At 44.0% G+C, this 19,683-nt stretch overlaps 1 protein-coding gene across 2 annotated transcripts in view; it reads left to right on the top strand.

Moving 5' to 3' along the window:
• The window catches only part of LOC135557493 (thrombospondin type-1 domain-containing protein 4-like), a 47,316-nt gene that overhangs the window by 5,552 nt on the left and 22,081 nt on the right, over positions 1-19,683 (top strand). Inside the window, exon 1 of one of the 2 annotated variants that reach the window (XM_064990791.1) lies at positions 18,955-19,191. The exons of the other annotated variant lie outside the window; for it this stretch is intronic. Coding sequence (XP_064846863.1) covers positions 19,111-19,191 — 81 coding nt within the window. The 5' untranslated portion in view covers positions 18,955-19,110. Of the gene's footprint in view, positions 1-18,954; positions 19,192-19,683 lie in introns of those variants that run through there. 2 annotated transcript variants of the gene reach the window in all.

Below are 19,683 nucleotides of genomic sequence, written 5' to 3'. Positions count from 1 at the left end.
CAGCACATTTTATTAAAGACATTTAATCAATTATATATAACCAGCAGAGGGCAGCAGAGTATAACACTGTTATCTGTCCATAAGGAGTTAAACAGAGGTCAGCTTGGGGTGATTGGGTTCTGAGTCCAGGATCTGGGATCTCAATGAAGGATTATGATGGACATATTTGTTCCTTTGACTTGATTTTTTATATACATCTCTAAAACACACCTGTGGCCAGAACTTGGAAAGACAACAGTCCCTGTGTAAACCTGTGCTATTGACTGGCCGTGTCCAGTGTGCAGCTGGATACGTTTTACTTCTTATTTCATCAGGATTGAACCCTTAGAGATGTTTTTCCAATATGATTTTAAGCCACAATTCTGAGTGAACCCTTTCCAAGTTGCGCTCTAGGAACTCGTGCTTGCCTTTGAGTCTCCCTTCAACCCAATTTGCTGCGCTCTCAACCACATTTTTTCCCCCATGGAGATCTTTACTATATTAAGATTTAATCAAGATAAAGAGTCCCTCTGATCTCATATTAGCTTTAAGTAATTTCCACTTTTAATACCAGTGAAATTGTGATTTATCACAGGGGCCAGTGTTCTCACCAGACCTCCAGCCCTCCAGCCGATAGATCTCTGGGCAGTGTGGTGACTAGCTGACCCCATGGAGGGAGTGGTCCGCTTTTATATGGCCGGGGTGGGATCTCACTCAGTATTCATGCAGCTGGTCTGTGGGTGTGGTATGGACTGCAGTGTGCACTGTACTGTACTCTACTGTACTGCACTGGACTGAACTGGACTGTACTGAAACTTACACTGTTGTGGTATGGACAGTAGTCTGGACTAGACTTTCTGGACTGGACTGCTCTACTGTATTCTACTGTATTGGACTGTACTCTACTGTAGCTTATACTGCTGTGGTCTGTGGGTGTGGTATGAACTGCAGTGTGTACTGTACTCTACTGTATTGGACTGTACTCTAGCTTATACTGCTGTGGTCTGTGGGTGTGGTATGAACTGCAGTGTGTACTGTACTCTATGTGTCTGGGTCCTTTTTGGCTCTCTGTCTCTGATACCCTGCAGTGAGTTTCCCAGTAGGTTTACTTGTGTATAACACGGTCCATCTCTGTCCAAGGCGGACCCTGGATTTGAACCAACGCCAACGTCAACACCACTTACCCAGAAAGCCTAGGCATTTCCGACAGAGCTTTAGTATTTCCGACAGTAACTTCACCATCTGCTACACATTGTGAGCTAAACCAACCAGGGACCATTCTGTACTCTCTCTCTCTCTCCCTACTAGGGAACGTATTGAGGCCTGATTTCGGTGTATACTCACCTAGGGAATATATTCAGCAGGTCAGAGCACATCCCATAGAAGCAGTGAGATGCTGTCATAAATTATATTGAGGAGACCAAAGTAGACTGATGACATAGACACTGAAACATCTGCTTTTCCTGCCTTGGCCCTTTTTGCTTACGTACAATAAAATCACATCTCCTACTGTAGCTGTAACCAAAGGCTCTGTTTATTCTGCCCTCTGTGTGGAGCTGGAGTCAGTTTGCAGCAGGCATCTCTTTACATTGTATGGTTAAACTTTGACTCTCTTATTTCGCAAGGTGTCTGCAGAGGCTTATGGCTGCATTCTCTTTGAGCTCAATCAGATTTATCCTATCTGAACTCTGTGTTGCTGTGTTTTATAAGCTCAGGGTATGTGTGAGTGTGTATGTGTGTGTGTGCGGATGGGGGTGATTTTCAAATGTGATGAGAGGTTGTGCTGGAGCGAGTAATGCAGAAGTATGTGTGTTTATTTATGTGTACCACACACACAGTAGATAAGTAGAGTTTCCCACTGCAGATCCTGGAGAGCTTGGCATCCTGCACACTCATACCCCTATAGCTCTACAGTCCTAAATACACACTCCAGACACAGACAAGTTTGACCTAAATTAGGCTCAGTGACAATCCCTGTATTATTGCAGTAGATAATTTGTTCTCAATAATTTACCTGGCTAAATACAGGTTGAATAAATAAATATTGATCCTCTACTCTTTCTATTAGTCTGGCTAAACACATGCCTTTTGTGTGGTCCATCCCGGATCAATATGATAAACAACCTAGCTCTCAATCTGACCTCTGACCTAAGGTGTCCCTGCATGCTTCTTGCTTATGTTCCTGACCTACTTTGATGATATATCAGTCAGCCTTTATAGCTCAGTAAACACGGTGACATTTCCTTTAGGTCCATGTCTCAGAGCTCATACTGTTAGTCAGGCAGTGAGTTGAGTATCAGACTATTAGAGAATGTCAGAAAAACGGAACATCTTCTTTCTTCAAAATGGCCCTAGATAGTATAAAAAAAGGATTTGGCAGATATCCAGTAGTCATCGGTTAAAAATGCCAGTCAGCCTGCTTATATTGGTCCCTATTAAGTCCCTGTGCTTACTGTGAGACAGGCAGGCTGCATGCTGAATGTAGGAGAGCTTAGCTGGCTAAACACTTGGTCTGTTCTGTAGTCTCTTTGTGCTCAGAGTCTTGCTTTGTATTAAGATTGGTCTTCCTACAGCTGTGATGCCTTGTCTCCAATGAGCCGCCTCAGGACTGTGGAACTGGGTTATATGCAATGCACTCTTAGTTAAAAAGCTCAACATAACTGTGGAATTGCACTACACACTTGATTAGATAGCTCAACATAAACGGTGAAATGAATGACATTGAATGACTCTTGGCGTGTGGCCCACTGTGATCTCCTAAGGCTCGTAAGAAATTTAACGGAATGGTGCCAGGTTTCATAGCAGCACTAGAACCATCCGGCATGGAGGTATTCTCAGAGCTAGAGAGGTGTCTATCTCTGTCAGTGAGAGAGTAGTAAACCATATTCTACTACCACAGTCTTGTTACAGTCCCGTTAGCTCAGTTGGTAGAGCATGGCGCCAGGATGGTGGGTTTGATTCCCGGTGCCACCCATACATAACATTGTATGCACGCATGACTGTAAGTCGATTTGGATAAAAGGCTTTGCTAAATGCAATAGATGTATTATATACAGTGGGCTCAAATTACTGGCACCCCTGAATGGCAATGCACAAACAATATATATAAACAATATCATTATAGCGATAAACTCAGAATACAAATGTGAGAAATACTGTACTTTATTAATGTTTCAATTAAACCCACCAAAATCATTTATTGATTTCATAAAAAATCTATGTCCTCCAAATCAAGGTTTCACAAAATAAATCACATCTACCAAAATTTAACCAGGAATTAAATTCCTCTTATTTAAGTCATAAGGAACTATATTGAGCCATTACTTCACTTCCTGTTTCACGAGGGTAGATGAGTAGAGATGAGTAATGTAGGGTATGTAAACATGTTAAACAATGCTACTTAATATCATGTTTACATACCCTACATTATCTCATATGTATATACTGTACCCTATATCATCTACTGCATCTTTATGTAATACATGTATAACTAGCCACTTTAAACTATGCCACTTTGTTTACATACCCTACATTACTCATCTCATATGTATATACTGTACTCGATACCATCTTGCCTATGCCATTCTGTACCATCACTCATTCATATATCTTTATGTACATATTCTTTATCCCTTTACACTTGTGTTTTTATGGTAGTAGTTTTGGAATTGTTAGGTTAGATTACTCGTTGGTTATTACTGCATTGTCGGAATTAGAAGCACAAGCATTTCGCTACACTCGCATTAACATCTGCTAACCATATGTATGTGATAAATAAATGTGATTTGTATAAAAATGAGGTAACACGCATGCAATATCCCTTTGTCATCCAACACCATGAAGGAAACAAAATAACTGGCAGTTCAAAAGAGACAGATGGTTGTTATCCCGAACGTCGTCAGGGAAATGACCGGACCAAGGTGCAGCATGGTGAGCGTACATTTCTTTTTAATGTTAGAAATGTCGCTAACAAAAACAAGTAATACCAAAAACGATGCTTACTAGGGCAATACAGGCCACTAACAAAGTCAACTACCCACAACGAAGGTGGAAAAACAGGCTGCCTAAATATGATTCCCAATCAGAGACACCGATAGACAGCTGTCCCTGATTAAGAACCACACCCGGCCATAACATAGAAACAGAAAACATAGAAATAAAGAAACTAGAATGCCCACCCTAGTCACACCCTGGCCTAACCAAAATAGAGAATAAAAGCCTCTCTATGGCCAGGGCGTGACAGTTGTAGACCTTCATAAATCTGGTAATGGCTACAAGAACATCCACAAACGATTGTATATACAATTGAGCACTGTCAGGGCAATTATTATAACATTCAAAAGATATGGAACAGTTGAAAACCTCACGGGTAGAGGACGCAAATGCATTTTTGCCCCCCAGGATAGGGAGGAGGATGGTGAGAGAAGCAACAAAATCCCCAAGAATCACTGTGAAAGAATTGCAGGCCTTGGTGGCGTCTTGGGGTCACCAGGTTTCAAAAAGCACTATCAGACGTCACCTCCACAACCACAGGCTCTTTGGAAGGGTTGACAGAAGAAAGCCCTTTCTGACCCCAAGACACAGACGCAAGCGCTTGGAGTTTGCCAAACGTCATTTAAATTATGACTGGAAGAAGGTGCTCTGGTCAGATGAGACCAAAATTTAACATTTTGGTCAGATACAGCATCAGCATGTTTGGCGTTTGTAACGGTTTTCTTTACTTGAAGGAGAGGAGGATCAAAACGCAGCGTGGTTATATTGATTCATGTTTAATAAAAAACACTACAAACCAATAAACGTGGCAAACCAAAAACAGCCCTATCTGGTGCAGAGACAGGAACAATCACCCACAAATACACAGTGAAACCCAGGCTACCTAAGTATGATTCTCAATCAGAGACAACTAATGACACCTGCCTCTGATTGAGAACCATACTAGGCCGAAACATAGAAATACCCAAATCATAGAAAAACTAACATAGACCGCCCACCCCAACTCACGCCTTGACCATACTAAATAATGACAAAACAAAGGAAATAAAGGTTAGAGCGTGACAGCGTTGAAACAGAGATGCATACAAGGAGAGGCACCTCATACCCACGGTGAAATACGGTGGTGAGTCAGTGATGTTTTGCGGCTGTTTTAATTACAGAGGTCCAGGAGCACTGGTTAAGACTGATGGCATAATGAAATCCACCAAGTATCAGGCAATTTTGGCTGACAATCTGGTTTCCTCTGGCAGACGGCTGGGACTTGGCCGTGTGTGGACTTTCCAACAAAACAATGACCCCAAACATACCTCAAGATCCACACAGAAATGGTTCTGTGACAACAAAATCAATGATCTGCCATGGCCATCTCAGTAGCCAGACCTCAGTCCAATGGAAAACCTGTGGGCTGAGTTGAAGAGGGCAGTTGGTAAGCGCAAAGCCGAGAATGTGAAGGATCTTGAAAGGATCTGCATAGAGGAATGGTCCAAAATCCCTTCAAATGTGTTCCTTAACCTTGTCAAACATTACAGGAAAAGACTCCATGCTGTTATCCTTGCTAAATGAGGAGTGCCAATAATTTTGAAAGTTTGATTTTGGTGAAATGTATTTTGTATTAAATAGTTGTATGATTTTATTTGGTTCCATTGAAACATTAATAAAGTACAGTATTTCTCACATGTTGGTATTTTGAGTTTATCTCTATAATTATAATGTTTATATTTTTTAAAGTATTGTTTGTGTATTGCCAGTCAGGGGTGCCAGTAATTTTGGAGCCCACAGTACATTACTTTAGACTGAGAACACAGTTCTTCTCTCTACACGGGTGCTTTTAGTTGATGCTTTCCATGGGATGCCTTAAATTCCACAGGGCTCACACACATCTCACTCAGATCCATGGGACACATCCTCAAATCCACCATTCTTGTCTCATGGCTTTTTGTTACTGGACACGGTACCCATACGCTCTACTATCTACTCTGGTTGAGTTGATGTGATATTTCTACAGTACACTAGAGGACAATCTTACATAGGGTGTAGGGATATCTCTACAGGTATTGTAAAGTGACAAATGTGTTATTTGGGGTCTTTGATATGAGGAAGCAAAGAGTAAGCAAAGAACAGAGAGAATGAGTTGGAAGCAGCTCTTTTGATCAGCATTACTACTAAAGATGGCAGCTGGAAAACTTTGTGGCTTCTTCTATGGCTTCTTCTATGGCTTCCTGTATTTTCCCTGAAACAGAACAATTTGGTGGGAACTGTTTGAACTTGTCATGAGTGCATGTGCTACTGACTCTACCTACCAAGAAACGTGTTATTTCAGGTGCTGTTTCTCCCCTCTGTATAACACAAAGAGGAAAAGTTACATATTCCTACATATATTATAGTCAGGATATCTCTACTTGTTAACAGATGTTTGTCTTCATAAAAAGCCTTCATCATGAGAGTGAGTACAACAGTGTTAGTGTAGTGTGCACTGTAAAGTGTGTTTGACCGATGCATAGAGACTAAACGAGGTCTCTTTAGGATACCCCTTTGTCTCTTAACAGTGGAAAGACTGAGCCCTACCTATGAATCATGAGCTTAATGTGAAAGGCTTGGACCTTGTCACTGAATACGGTGCGCCTCATACACGATCCAGGTTTTACGCTGAAAGAAGGAAAACCCAGATTTGAGCCACAGAAAACGTTGAATGTGGTTACACATTTCAGATGGATGCTAAAATAAAGCTGATTTTATGGCTGGAATTGCATTGAGCTGCTCTTTCTCTTTACATGACAAGGATAGGCACTTGAGAAGGGTGTGTGTATTTTTGAAGGGCAATCTCTGACCACACACTTTTCTGCTGGCGGGTGACGGTGGGGCTGAAGATCCACCTCAAGGAGGGTGTGTTTTGAGTGCTCTGTGGATAATTAGGAGATAAAGCTTTTACCACATCTACCGTAACAGTAACTTAATGAACCCCCCCGATCCTCAACATCCACTGATGGCCATTCTGGTCAAGACTTTCACATGCATTATACCTCTCTTTTTATTTCACATTTGCTGTGTTTTTATTGAACACTGAGGATAGAGTACTAGCCTAGGCCCTATACCCTTTACATAACAGATGACCCTCCTGTTCCTTCCTTTAAACTTTCTTCACACCAGTTAAAGAAACATTTCCCTGTGAATGTATTCAATAGTACCATATGGTTTCGTATGGTTTCAAACAACAAGAGTATAAGGGTAAAATGACCTCTTAAAGGCTGAAAATAGTGTGGTTTCAACATGTAGGCTAACACAGGTCCCAGTTCTGACAGGGTAAAACCATAGACTCCTACTACTGTAATTCAGCGGTCTCTTCCCCAGAGCCTTGTCTTGGCGGTCCAAGTCAGCTCCTCCACTGGTGTCTTTGCCAGTGCTCTGTCTCTGTTCCATATCTCACTTTCATTATGTGTTTGAGGTGAGATTGTGTGTCTGTGTGAGTCTATGGGTCCGCCCTGCCCTGAGTCCTGGGTCAAGAGCTTGGCTGCCTGGCCGTTGCAGTGGCTCCCTCTCCTCTCCTCCCCAGTGCTGCTGTGGCTGGCCTGCATCCCTCTGCATCCCTCTCTGCCAGGCTCACCCTAACACAGCCAAGTCTCCCGTCACTCCCTGCAAAACTCCTCCACCAACCAAGAGACAGCTGCATCTGTTTTAGGCATTCCCCACGCGGGGAGCGACTGACTTGTTAAAATGGGGATGAGAGGTTCTGAAATACGGCTGGCACAGACTGTCTCTCTCACGACAGGCCCCAACTACAGGCCCCAGCATGTTATCCACCATTTTCTGGGTATGAAGAGGCACTTTAGTCAAAAGAGCCTGGTCTTACATTTACATTTTAGTCATTTAGCAGATGCTTTAATCCACTTTGTACATTCATCTTAAGATAGATAGGTGGGACAACCACATTTCAGTCATAGTATCTACATATTTCCTCAATAAAGTAGCTATCAGCAAAGTCAGAGCTAGTAAGGGGGGAAAAAGTCAAGTGCGAGTGTTAGTTCACGGCTTTTTAATTGTGTATATATATATATATATATATATATATATTATTTACACAAATTGAGGAGGGGTGCGAGTGGGGGTACTGTGGAATTCTTTAAGATACTCTTTGAAGGGGTAGGGTTTCAGATGTTTTTGGAAGATGGGTAGGGACTCTGCTGTCCTAGCTTCAGGGGGAAGATGGGTAGGGACTCTGCTGTCCTTGCTTCAGGGGGAAGATGGGTAGGGACTCTGCTGTCCTAGCTTCAGGGGGAAGATGGGTAGGGACTCTGCTGTCCTTGCTTCAGGGGGAAGATGGGTAGGGACTCTGCTGTCCTAGCTTCAGGGAGAAGATGGGTAGGGACTCTGCTGTCCTAGCTTCAGAGGGAAGATGGGTAGGGACTCTGCTGTCCTAGCTTCAGGGGGAAGATGGGTAGGGACTCTGCTGTCCTAGCTTCAGGGGGAAGATGGGTAGGGACTCTGCTGTCCTAGCTTCAGGGGGAAGATGGGTAGGGACTCTGCTGTCCTAGCTTCAGGGGGAAGCTGGTTCCACCATTGGGGTGCCAGGACAGAGAAGAACTTGGGCTGGGCTGAGGGGGAGCTGCACTGCCCTCTTGTAATGGACCAGAGGTGGCAGAACAGATTGCTTGGGTTGTAGAGTTTGAGCATAGCCTGAAGGTAGGAAGAGGCAGTTCCTCTTGCTGCTCCATAGACAAGTACCAATGTCTTCTAGTGGATGCGAGCTTTGACTGGAAGCCAGAAGTGGGGTAATATGGGAGTATTTAGGAAGGCGGGCTGCAGCCTTTTGGATGAGTTGCAGGCGTTTGATGGCACAAGTGGGGAGACCAACCAACAGCGAGTTGCAGTAGTCCAGATGGCCTGAATTAGGACCTGCGCTGCTTCCTGTGTGAGGTAGGGTCGTACTCTACGGATGTTTTAGAGCATGAACCTGCAGGTACTATTCACTGCTTTGATGTTTGCAGAGAACGACACAGTGTCATCCAGGGTCACGCCAAGGTTCTTTGCGCTCTGGGAGGGGGACACTGTGGCGTTGTCAACTGTATTGGAGAGGACTTTGAGTGGGCAGGCCTTCCCCGGGAGGAAGAGCAGCTCTGTCTCGTTGAGCTTGAGGTGGTGTGCTGACATCCAAGCTAAGATATCTGCCAGGCACGCAGAGTTGCGTGTCTCCACCTGGGTGTCAGAAGTGGGGAAGGAGAAAAGTCATTGAGTGTCATCCACATAGCAATGATAGGAGAGACCATGTCAGGATATGACAGAGTCAAGTGACTTGATGTACAGAGAGAAGAGGAAGGGGTCTAGAACCGAGCCCTGGGGGACACCAGTCGTGAGAATACATGGTGCAGACTCAGATTCTCTCCACGTCACCTGGTAGGAACGACCTGTTAGGTAGGATGCAATCCAAGAGTGTGCAGAGCCTGAGACGCCCAGCCCTGAGAGGGTGGAGAGGAGGATCTGATTGTTTACTGTGTCAAAGGCAGCAGATAGATCTAGGAGGATGAGAACAGAGGAGAGAGAGCCAGCTTTGGCAGTGTGGAGAGCCTCCGTGGCACAGAGAAGAGCAGTCTCAGTTGAGTGACCCGTCTTGAGCGAGAGAGATGGTCAGAGACCGCACACCCAAGTGTTTTGGAAAGAAAAGAAAGGGATACCGGTCTGTAGATTTTGATGTCAGAGGAGTCGAGTGTTGGTTTCTTTAGGATGGAGCGACTCGGGCCATTTTGAAGTCAGAGAGGATGCAGCCAGTAGTTAGGGATGAGTTGATGATGGAAGTGAGGAATGGGAGAAGGCCTCCAGAGATGGTCTGGAGAAAGGAGGAGGGGATCGGGTCGAGCGGGAAAGTTGTCGGGCGGCCGGACCTTACTAGTTGCAGGACTTAATCTGGAGAGAGAGATTAGAAAGATGTCAAGGCGTAGGTTAGTTCTGTGTGGGACCAGTGGACTAAGTAGGCTCAGAGAATGAGGAGCTGATTTTGTCAACCTGGAGGTGGTGGAGGATTAAGGAGGGAGGAGAAGGTGGAAAAGAGTTTCCTAGGGTTAGAGGCAGAAGCTTGAAATTTAGAATGATAGAAAGTGTCTTTAGCAACTGATACAAAGGAAGAGAAGGTAGAAAGGAGGAAGTGAAAGGATGATAGGTCCTCCATTTTCGCTCAGCTGCCCGCAGCCCTGTTCTATAATCTGGCGATGAGTCACGGAGCAGGAGGGTAGGACCGAGCCGGCCGGGAGGAAAGGGGACAGTGCGAGTCATAGGATGTGGAAAGGGAGGAGAGTACGGTCAAATATGCAGAATCAGGAGACAGGAGGGAGAAGGAATTAGCTGAAGGGAGAGATGATAGAATAGAAGAGGAGAGAATAGTGGGAGAGAGAGAGTGAAGATTGCGAGGGCATATTACCATTTGGATAGGGGCTGAGTGGCTAGGGTTGGAGGAGAGGGAGACAGAAAAGGAAACAAAGTAGTGATGAGAGACCTGGAGGGGGGTTGCAGTGAGATTAGTAGGTGAACAGCCTCTAGTAAAGATGAGGTCAAGCATATTCCCTGCCTTGTGAGTGGGAGGCGACTGGAAAAAGGGAAGTTCAAAAGAGGCAAGGAGAGGAAAAGAGAGTTGGAAAGAAATTAATTGAAAGGCAGACATCGGGAGGTTGAAGTCACCAGATATGAAGAGCGGTTAACCATCCTCAGGAAATTAGCTTATCAAGGTGTCAAACTCATTGAGGAGCTCTCCAACGGTATCTGGGGAGTGACAGCCGGTGCCAAAGACCAGGAATTCCACATGGGTTGTGCGTGCAGGATACACTAAATTAGAAGGGTTGCTGTCAAGGGGTGTGGGGCATCTGTAAAGCCTACAGGGAGAGGAGCAAACAGGTATAGAAAACACACACATAGTTGCATGAGCCAAAGGAGATCATCTGAAAATAACTAGGTAAGATACTCAAGTGAGCCTAGTGGTGTGGATCCCTCTCTTTCCTTTCTCAGAACAACTCTGCAGAACCGTTTTTGTTACTGTGACAGCCTTAGTGTGGCAACGAGTCCGCCTCTGTCACGCCGCTTACAGCTGCTGCTGAGAAAACAGGGGAACCGGAAGTACTAATTGCTAATTTCCTTGCAAAGGTGAAGAGCACATCTCTCTGTACTAATTGCTGATTGCCTAGGAAAGCAGAAACTACTCCCCCTCCAATATAGCCATTGATTATCCAAACAACAACAGCCACAAATTGCCCTGCCCCTTAATCCTGGTTGATGCGTCAACAATCATCTGAAAGTTATGAGCGGTCAGCAGTTCACACACTAAGTAGGCTACTGGGAAGACAGACCACACTTAAAGTAGATGGCCCTAGCTAGGAAAAAGACAGTACTAGACAACAGCAGATAAAGACAAAAATCAGGAGTCCTCTAGTTATGGAATGAAGCGCATTGAGAGGGAGCCTGAGAAGCTGGTTATATACTCAGAAAAGAGGTGAAATCACTCCCCCTTCCAATACAGTCACTGATTACCAAAACAACAACAGTCAGTGATTGGGTGAGTTAGTGTATGTGCTGTAATAATTTCCAGTAGGACAGGCAACATGTGTGCATCAGTGAAATACAGCAGGTAGCTTGTTCTTTCACTGTATGCATGTTAAAGTAGAGGTATATGATTTAGGCCAGCCGGATGAGAAGGAGATGATAGACACTTAAATCACATTTTAGTCATGCATTCATGTCAATGGGAGACTAAGTGAACATTTGATTTAAGCAGAAGTTAAGATTCTCCCCTAAGTGTGTCATCTCAGCCTCCCTGGTCCCGTTCAGCCCTGGTCCACCTGTTTCGTACTGGGTGACTGGCCTGTAATGTTCCGGCTGGATCTGTGGGTCAGACTTCTGCTGACCAATTCTCAGGGGTTGAACACAGAGCTCATAAAGGATGTGTCTGGAGACAGGGGAGTCTTTGACCCTCTGAGTAGGGGCACGTTAAATCCTTCACGCTGTGAACAGAAAGTGTCTGCTTTCAATATGACTCAAACTTGATGCATTTCCAACACTCTGTTAGTTCCGGTCTCCACCTCCTGGCTTTTACATTTAGAAAGACTCATTTCCTCTGAATACAATAAATACATTTTTAGCTCTGTGTCTCTGAAGTCTCAGATGTTTTCCCTGTTTGATTATTTGTCTGGTAGATGAAGTGAGACTATTTACTCTAAATACAGTAAGTACACTGTACAAAACGGTGTGCATTTAATATTTCCATCATGATTACATTTTGAAATAAATAATACGGTAATTTACATGTACAGCCAAAGGGCTGAACCATTTGGACTCATCCATTTGCTGACTGCTTACTGTCTGTGACAGCTGCTGATGTTCTGGCTTGACTTTCTAAAAGAGACACAGGCTTCTCCACTGTGTGAAACATCCCCTGGTCTCTATGGCCTTCACTGCCCCCGGACCTCCATGTTCATTTCCTGCCCCTGGTATTCAGCTGAAATATATGTCTCCTTTGTACTATGGGAGCTGTCAGATCCACTGAGCTTGAACAAGCCATACATGAGCGCAAGATAGACCTGAACTATAGTACACCTCTGGGGACAGGTAGTGGAGCAGAACAGAATACTTCCAAGGTAGTGTTAAAGACTCTCTGACTGCTGTTGCTTCCTCTGCCAGGTTGAAACGAGTGCTAAACTGTCTCTTTCGACTGGAACAGTATCTTTACAGTACAGTACTCGGCAGGTCATATACTAATACTCTCTTATCAGTCTTTGTTATGAGTCAATAGAAAAAATCTAACACTCTTTTTTAGTTTTCTGGGAGACTGACCAATGTTGATGAACTCCTCTAGTGATTGGTTTTTGGTATCCTGTGGTGATTGTTGTTCACTATACCATAGCCTAAGTAATATTATAGTTTTGGTAGTATGTGGTTATGGGCCATAGTGCAGTTGTACCTGAGAGATGAACATATATATGAGGAGACCCTGTAGGGTCATACAGTGTTATTCTTTACATTCAGTCAGCAGCCACACACACTGACTGACTGCTGTTGACAGTGATTGGATTGGCTGTTGTCTGGGTGGTTGTCAATGTCAATTGAGGAGCTAGTTGAATGGATTTGAAGCTTCAATAGTTTGTTTGTTTCATCTGAAGGCCATTCAATGAGTGGTCAAGGTTCGCTGAATGGCAGGAATTTATGGTAAATTGAGAGGGAGGCATTGTGTGTTTGTGTGTGTGTGAGCGCACACAAGTGTGAAAGTGCATGTTTGAGCGTGCATGTGTTTGTGTGCTGCATGTGTGTGTGAAAAAGGGGGTAAGTGCATTGGTACATACTTGTCATGTCTAAGTGAATGTGTCATCAGTGCTGCAAGTGGGCTGCCCCCAGAGGTCAACCTGGTCATGAATAATCACCTTATCTGTGTCTCCTAACGACTTCATTACCATCAGGCAATTAGCAGGTGTGTCACGCAGGAAAAAAACACCAGCATAAAAACAGGATCAGTTTTCCCACAGAGCTTATATCCTGTCTGTCTCTCAGCTACATCCCACATGGCACCTTATCCCTATACAGTACCTTCAGAAAGTATTCAGACCCCTTCCCCTTTTCCACATGTTGTTACGTTACAGCCGTATTCTAAAATGGATTAAATAGTTTTATATTTTCATCAATCTAAACACAATAATAATCTACACCCCATAATAACACAGAAAAACCTGCTTTTTAGATTGTTTTGCAAATGTATACACGTTTTAAAACTTAAATATCACATTTACACAAGTGTTCAGGCCCTTTACTCAGTACTTTGTTGAAGCACCGTTGGCAGTGATTACAGCCTCGACTCTTCTTGGGTATGATGCTACAAGCTTGGCACCCATGTATTTGGGAAGTTTCTCCCATTCTTCTCTGCAGATCCTCTCAAGCTCTGTCAGCTTGGATGGGGAGCGTCGCTGCACAGCTATTTTTAGCTCTCTCCAGAGATGTTCGATTGGGTTCTGGGTGGGACACTCAAGGACATTCAGAGACTTGTCCTGAGTGCTCTGGAGCAGGTTTTCATCAAGGAGCTCTCTGTACATTGCTCCGTTCATCTTTCCCTAGATCCTGACTAGTCTCCCAGTCCCTGCCGCTGAACAACATCCCCACAGCATGATGCTGCCACCACCATTCTTCACCATAGGGATGGTGCCAGGTTTCCTCCAGACTTGACGCTTGGCATTCAGGCCATTCTTCCATTTAAGAATGATGGAGGCCACTGTGTTCTTGGGGACCTTCAATGCTGCATACCTTTTTAGGTAACTTTCCCCAGATCTGTGCCTCGACACAATCCTGTCTTGGAGCTCTACGTTCAATTCCTTCGACCTCATGGGTTAGTATTTGCTCTGACATGCACTGTCAACTGTGGGACCTTATATAGACAGGTGTGTGCCTTTCCAAATCATGTCCAATCAATTGAATTTACCACAGGTGGACTCCAATCATGTTGTAGAAACATTTCAAGGATGATTAATGGAAACAGGATGCACCTGAGCTCAATTTCGAGTCTCCTAGCAAAGGGTCTGAATAAATATGTAAATAAGCTATTTCTGTTTTTAATTTTAATACATTTTCTATAATGTCAAAAAAACTGTTTTCGCTTTGTCATTATGCAGTATTATATGTAGATGGATGAGGAAATGTTTTAGTAAGGTTGTAACGCAACAAAATGTGGAAAAAGGCAAGGGGTATGAAAACTTTCAGAATGCACTGTACAGTCGTGGCAAAAAGTTTTGAAAATTACACAAATATTAATTTCCACAAAGTTTGCTGCTTCAGTGTCTTTAGATATTTTTGTCAGATGTTACTCTGGAATACTGAAGTATAATTTCAAGCATTTCACAAGTGTCAAAGGCTTTTATTGACAATTACATGAAGTTGATGCAAAGAGTCAATATTTGCAGTGCTGACACTTCTTTTGTCCAATCCTCCCTGGCATGCTGTCAATTAACTTCTGGGCCACTACTTTTGCATGATGGTGGCCCATTCTTGCATAATCAATGCTCGGAGTTTGTCAGAATTTGTGGGTTTTTGTTTGTCCCCTGCTCTTGAGGATTGACCACAAGTTCTCAAGCGATTAAGTTCTGGAAGTTGATGCCATGAAGTCAAAATTTGAGTGTTGACACTTAGTTTTCAATTGCCTTATGACAAGGTGCTCCATCATGCTGGCATTGCTGTCACCAAACTGGATGGTTGGGCCACATCCTCGGAGGATGGTTGGCACCATTCTTTATTCAATGCTGTGTTTTAGAATTTGTGGGTTTTTGTTTGTCCACCCTTCTCTGAGGATTGACCACCAGTTCTCATGAATGGTCTCAGGATGTTTACTGTTGGCATGACACAGGACTGATGGATGTTTGTCTTCTCCGGACAACTTAGTTTTCACTATTGCCTTATGACAAGGTGCTCCATCATGCTGGAAAATGACTTTACCCCAGTCCAAATCCTGTACATTTTGCCAAAGTCTGGATGTTTTTTGGGAGAAAGTTGCTCTACCCATCTTGACATGGCCATTGGCAACATCTTTATTTTTGGCTTGTTTTTAGGCAAGTCAGTTAAGAACATATTCTTATTTTCAATGAAGGCCTAGGAACATTGGGTTAACTGCCTGTTCAGGAGCAGAACGACAGATTTGTACCTTGTCAGCTCGGGGATTTGAACTTGCAACCTTTCAGTTACGAGTCCAACACTCTAACCACTAGGCTACCCTGCCACCCCTTTGCCTCACTGTGTGTGCAGATGCACTCACACCTGCCTGCTGCCATTCCTGAGCAAGCTCTGTACTGGTGGTGCCCCAATCCCGCAGCCGAATCAACTTTAGGAGACAGTCCTGGCGCTTGCTGGACTGTCTTGGGCGCCCTGAAGCCTTCTTCACAACAATTGAACCTCTCTCCTTGAAATTCTTGATGAGCTGATAAATGGTTGATTTAGGTGCAATGTTACTGGTAGTAATATCCTTGCCTGTGAAGCCCTTTTCATGCAAAGCAATGATGACTGCACGTGTTTCCTTGCAGGTAACCATGGTTGACAGAGGAAGAACAATGATTCCAAGCACCACCCTCCTTTTGAAGCTTCCAGTCTGTTATTCGAACTCAATCAGCATGACAGAGTGATCTCCAGCCTTGTCCTCGTAAACACTTACACCTGTGTTAACGAGAGAATCACTGACATGATGTCAGCTGGTCCTTTTGTGGCAGGGCTGAAATGCAGTGGAAATGTTTTTGGGGGATTCAGTTCATTTGCATGGCAAAGAGGGACTTTGCAATTAATTGCAATTCATCATCACTCTTCATAACATTCTGGAGTATATGCAAATTGGCATCATACAAACTGAGGATGCAGACTTTGTGAAAATTCATATTTGTGTCATTCTCAAAACCTTTGGCCACAACTGTATATCCCTATGGTCTCTGGTGAAAGGTAGTGCACTATAAAGGGAATAGGGTGCCATTTGGGGCACATCGCTCTATCAGTGAGTCAGTCAGTCAGTCAGTCAGTCACAGTCCCATGCCCCACAATGAACCTAATGTAGCATACCGTGGATCTCCATACCACTGTTTTCCCCACAGGATGACCCTGTTATGCACAGACAGCTGGCTTTATGAGCCAAACAGGCCAAAGAATAAATAGTGATTGCAGCTATGTTCCCCGAACCCTAACCTCACCTCCACCACACCCCTCATTATCCTAACACTCTCACCTGTTTTATTCATTAACAACCCACTCTCTCTGCCTTCCTTAGTCAAAGACATTGCTTGAAGGAAACAATCAAGGGACCTACATGCCTGGCCTTGCTGCAGCTAATATGTATCCCAGATGCACAAAAATCTGTTTTTTTCTCTCTTTCTGCTCTACTACTCGATATTCAAACTGTGCTCTTCCTGACACAGTCCACTCCAATAGGTCTTTCTAACGTACAAGCAGTTCATGTTTGGGTTTCGGGTTTGAAATGTATAGTAATATGGAGAAATAATTTTTAAATATACGACATATTGAATTGAAATCCAGAGTAGTGTTTGGTTAGAAAATGGTTTTTGAATATGTCTGCTCAAATTGACAGGATGTGAAAAAAGCAAACATGAATACACCCAGTGTATGAATCCTTTTGTAATGCATCATAATACCATACAGTAATGGTAAGACCAACTGATGCTGTAGGCTAGTGCATGTCTCTGGTGTGTGTGGATGTGTGTGGGTAGGAGACTTCAGGAATCAGACATTGTGAGCCAAGGCTGCTGACCTGACCCATATGTTGAAGGAAACACAACTCCAACCAGAACCAGGCCATGCTTTACTTTTCAGTCTGTCTGATCCAGCAGCCGGTCTCGGGGCGTTAAGCGGTACTGTTCAATATCAGTCCAGATTAGTATACAGTATATCAGGAGAGCATTAGTAGCTGATGTGTCTGAGATAATAGAGATATATATGCTGTTGAAAGCTCTCTTCCCCATACACTACGTTCCCTGTAAACATGTGTGCAGCTGTGTTGCTGCAGAGGCTGCTCACTGCTCACTCACTGGCTGTCAGTCAGTCTGCTTCTGGGAGAGAGAGAGAGAGTGCGAGCGGGGAAATACAAGAGAGTGCCAGTGACTGGGGAAATACAAGAGAGTGCCAGCGTGTGGGGAAAGACAAGAGAGTGCCAGCAGAAGCCAAGCCAAGTCCAGGTGTTGAGACGCCACTATCTAAACTTTCTGGCTTTTTGTCTGTCCATGATGCCTTTGCTTGCCGCTGTGAAAGATTTAAACACAATTGGAGATGTAATGTATAATTAGATGCATTCAATAGGTGCTGATATGACTTGTTATCCTGTTCAGTGTTCTCAGTACTCTCATTCATATTATGCAGTGACTCACTGCTGGCTTTGCTTAACAGGGGCAGGCCATTTTTTGTGCTAAAAAAGCTTATTTTCTCTTAATGGTGTGTAAGCACCTGTGGCCCAAAGAAGAGGGTGTGTTCACTAACAGCCTGCTGGAACCCTCTCTCTCTCTCTCTCTCTCTCTCCCTCTCTCTCTCCCTCTCTCTCTCTCTCTCCCTCTCACTCACTCACTCACTCACTCACTCACTCACTCACTCCTCATAGCCCAGCTGAAATACAGAATTGTAGTGGATACAGTAGTTTGCTGCATGTGCCTGTTTAGGTCTCCCTGTACTGCTTTAAAATCTGAAAATATTGCGTTAAGTGAGGATGGCTGCAAAAATGCTCTTTGTCTACAAATCAAATACAGCCACAATGCCCTGATGCACCCAATATGCTCATATAATTTTATGTGAAAACCAACTGTCATAGTCTGATGAAAAGCGCACTCATAACTACAGTGTGTCCTGATGAATTAGGGTTTAATGTTGTGGAAACAATGGTGCAGAAATAGGAAAACCATATGATGAGTTCAGTCTTTTTGGCTCCGGCTTCTTTACTTCCAGCCTTCCTTGCGACGTGGCTCGCAATTAAGTGCTTGAGTATGCTTGTATAAGAGAGAGTGCAAAGGGATCGTATTGTTGCAGAGTTTGTGGTTTCTCCATGTTTAAGAACATGAAATGCCGTCCGTAGTCTGTCTATTTCAGTGTTAGAATGTCCACTTGACCACAACGTGTTTTGGGCTGTTATGTTACTTTACTTTGGCTGTCTGCTGTGTTCCATTGTCAGTGGTCTAGATTACATTGCAATGGTATTCCATCAAGTCCGATTAAATAATGATTAGCAAAGGTATTCAGTTGAGTTGTCTCACCAACACCTGTCCATTGTTGACTACACAGTAGGAGGCTTCATGTTCCACCATTCATAAATAATAAATACTCTTCCTCTTCCCTTCCCAAATATTTCCTTTTTCTTTTAAACATCTCTCCACTAATCTTCTTTCTTCTCAGATATACCTTTCTCTCTCTCTCTGTCTCTCTCCCTCCCCCCTCCCGGCCCTAACTTTTCCTCTTAAATGCCCCAGCCTCCCCAGCTGCGCCTCCTCCAGCTCAGTTTACAAGGCTGTGCATAAAGATCAGCAGAGTAGTGGTTTTGGCGTTCACTGCACTACAGGGGCAAGGCGAAACAGCCAGGAGCAGCTACCGTTTTCTACTGGACCTGTCTGAATGCATGACTGAGAGCTGCTGGTCAATAGTTCTTGGCCACATGAGAGAATGCTATCAGGTCTGGCTCTTCTGCTGCTTGTCTGCCTCCTCCACATGTTGGTGACTGCGCAGGGGAACCCGTGGTCACAGGTAAGATTTAAACCATACCATGGTCTTACTATGGACCCTCTCTCTGCTTTTCCACAGGTTGGGCTGAGACTGACCGTCTGGGACTGGCTACTCATCGCTCCCAGTCCCAGCACCTTTACACGTCCCAAACAGACACAAGAGGGACTCCCTCTAAAACTATGTCCTGTATAAATCTGTATTATGAATGTAATTATCCTGTTTAGCCCGGTGCTCTTCTTAAGTAATTCTCGAGCTGCTGAACTGTAAGTTGATAGTCTGATTCTAATAGATAGGTTTAATTCTAAGTTAGTTCATGCCTTGGCTATGACTGCAGACTATAGATCATGAGGAGGAAGTAGGGATCAGATTAGGTATTTACTGTGTGACTATTTTCACTGTTAAGCAGCTTTGGCAGTCTGTGCTGTTGACTCTTTAGCACATATAAGGCAGGCTGTTATATAGTTATAAAGGACAGTGTCCTTCAAAGTTGTACTTAGTATAACTGTGGAAACT

Source organism: Oncorhynchus masou, chromosome 2 (assembly GCF_036934945.1).
Source record: "Oncorhynchus masou masou isolate Uvic2021 chromosome 2, UVic_Omas_1.1, whole genome shotgun sequence".
NCBI classification, from domain to species: domain Eukaryota; kingdom Metazoa; phylum Chordata; class Actinopteri; order Salmoniformes; family Salmonidae; genus Oncorhynchus; species Oncorhynchus masou.
Note: the sequence above shows the minus strand (reverse complement) of the source record. Positions and strands in the feature narration are given on the sequence as shown.